This window comes from Macrobrachium rosenbergii, chromosome 23 (assembly GCF_040412425.1).
Source record: "Macrobrachium rosenbergii isolate ZJJX-2024 chromosome 23, ASM4041242v1, whole genome shotgun sequence".
Lineage (NCBI taxonomy): Eukaryota > Metazoa > Arthropoda > Malacostraca > Decapoda > Palaemonidae > Macrobrachium > Macrobrachium rosenbergii.
Genome location: NC_089763.1, coordinates 41,152,451 through 41,154,468, shown reverse-complemented (window position 1 = coordinate 41,154,468; position 2,018 = coordinate 41,152,451). Strand labels below are relative to the sequence as shown.

The following is a 2,018-nucleotide window of genomic DNA, read 5'->3' as shown; positions in this document are numbered from 1 at the left end:
TATGGATAATTTCGGATATTGGATCGGAGGGATGATCCGGCCTTTTTATGTTTGTTCGTTCGTTTGTTCGCAGTGGAGTGGCGCCGAAATTTATCTTTCATTTTTGGGGAAGGGGTGATTTGGGGAAGGGGTGACGATAAGGGAAGTGGGTGATAATGGAAGGGAGCGGTATTTGGGAAGGGGTTAGGGGTGGGGCTTTGGGTGCCTGTGGGCGGCGTAATAATAGGAGGGAATGACACTGGAAGGTGGATAATAGGAGGAGGGGGTGACAGTGGAAGGGAAGATAGAGGAAGGGAGTGACAGTGGAAGGGATGATACAGTAAGGGTTGATAGAGGAGGGGGTGACAGTGGAAGGGATGATAATGGGAGGGAGTGACATTGGAAGGCGGATATGGTAGGAAGGGGTGACAATAGAAGGGGTGATAGAGGAAGGGGTGACAATAGAAGGGGTGATAGAGGAAGGGGTGACATTGGGAGGCGGATGTAGAAGGAAGGGGTGACAGTGGGAGCGGTGATAGAGGAAGGGGGAGACATTGGAAGGAGGAAGGGGTGACAGTGGGAGGGATGATAGAGGAAGGGGGTGACATTGGAAGGCGGATATAGGAGGAAGGGGGTGATAGAGGAAGGGGGTGACATTGGAAGGAGGATATAGGAGAAAGGGGTGACAGTGGGAGGGGTGATAGAGGAAGGGGGTGACACTGGAAGGCGGATATAGGAGGAAGGGGTGACAGAGGAAGGGGGTGACATTAGAAGGAGGATATAGGAGGAGGGTTGACAGTAGGATGGGTGATAGAGGAAGGGGTGACAGTGGGATGGGTGATAGAGGAAGGGTGTGACACTGGAAGGCGGATATAGGAGGAAGGGGTGATAGAGGAACGGGGTGACATTAGAAGGAGGATATAGGAGGATGGGGTGACAGTGGGAGGGGTGATAGAGGAAGGGAGTGACATTGGAAGGCGGATATAGGAGGAAGGGGTGATAGAGGAAGGGGGTGACATTGGAAGGAGGATATAGGAGGAAGGGGTGACAGTGGAAGGGATGACAGAAGAAGGGGTGACAGTAGAAGGAGGTGATAGAGGATGGGGTGACATTGGAAGGTGGATATAGGAGGAAGGGGTGAAAGTAGAAGGGATGATAGAGGAACTGGGGTGATAGCGGAAATGGTGACAGAGGAAGGGGGTGACATTGGAAGGATGATAGAGGAAGGGGGGTGACAGTGGAAGGATGGTAGAAGAAGGGGATGACAGTGGAATGGGGTGATAGGGGACTGGCAATGTAAATGATAAAGAGGCTGTTACTACGTACCTGGTATTTAGTCGACTGTGGTTGGTCACAACCAGGATATGGACGACCATAGTATTGTAACGACCTTGTAACTGGAACTACTTATATATACATACATATATATATATATATATATATATATATATATATATATATATATATATATATATATATATACATACACTTACACATAACTGATTTATGCTTCCACCCGACGCTGCGACAGCGGTGGACGAATATCAGTCGCTCGTTCATTCATGGAGAACCCATAAATGACCAATGGCCAAATGATGCATAAACAAATGCGAGGATTTCGTTATGCATGAGGACACCGCGCCTACAACGCTTCCTACTACGACTGCATGTCACGACGCAGTCTATCGTTAAAAAAGATCGGGGCATACTACAAATAATGTAGTGACGTAGTTTCCGGCGCTGGAAATGTTTTTGAGAGGAGTGATCGTAGTAAAGATATTATTATTATTATTATTATTATTATTATTATTATTATTATTATTCAATTATTATTATTATTATTCAACTTTTTCTCATATATTGGGTTGATCCAGAGCTGAGACCCACCACTGTCAACCGACCATCAGGCACAAAATGCATAGCTGAGGTCTAAAGAGGCTCAGTGGAATGTTTTGGGAATAAGTTCAAGTGACTTTCCCCCTTTTGGGATCGATTCGTGTCTCATTGGCAAGGTGAGGTTGTTAATTTTAAGGCCGTGG

The 2,018-nt window shown here is 46.7% G+C and overlaps 1 protein-coding gene across 1 annotated transcript; it reads right to left on the bottom strand.

Annotated features, from left to right (window-relative positions):
- Positions 1 to 746: 746 nt before the first annotated feature.
- LOC136851096 (uncharacterized) lies at positions 747 to 1,355 on the bottom strand. Its single transcript, XM_067125067.1, has one exon. It carries the CDS (start codon positions 1,353 to 1,355, stop codon positions 747 to 749), a length of 609 nt encoding a protein of 202 aa, XP_066981168.1.
- Positions 1,356 to 2,018: the final 663 nt, after the last annotated feature.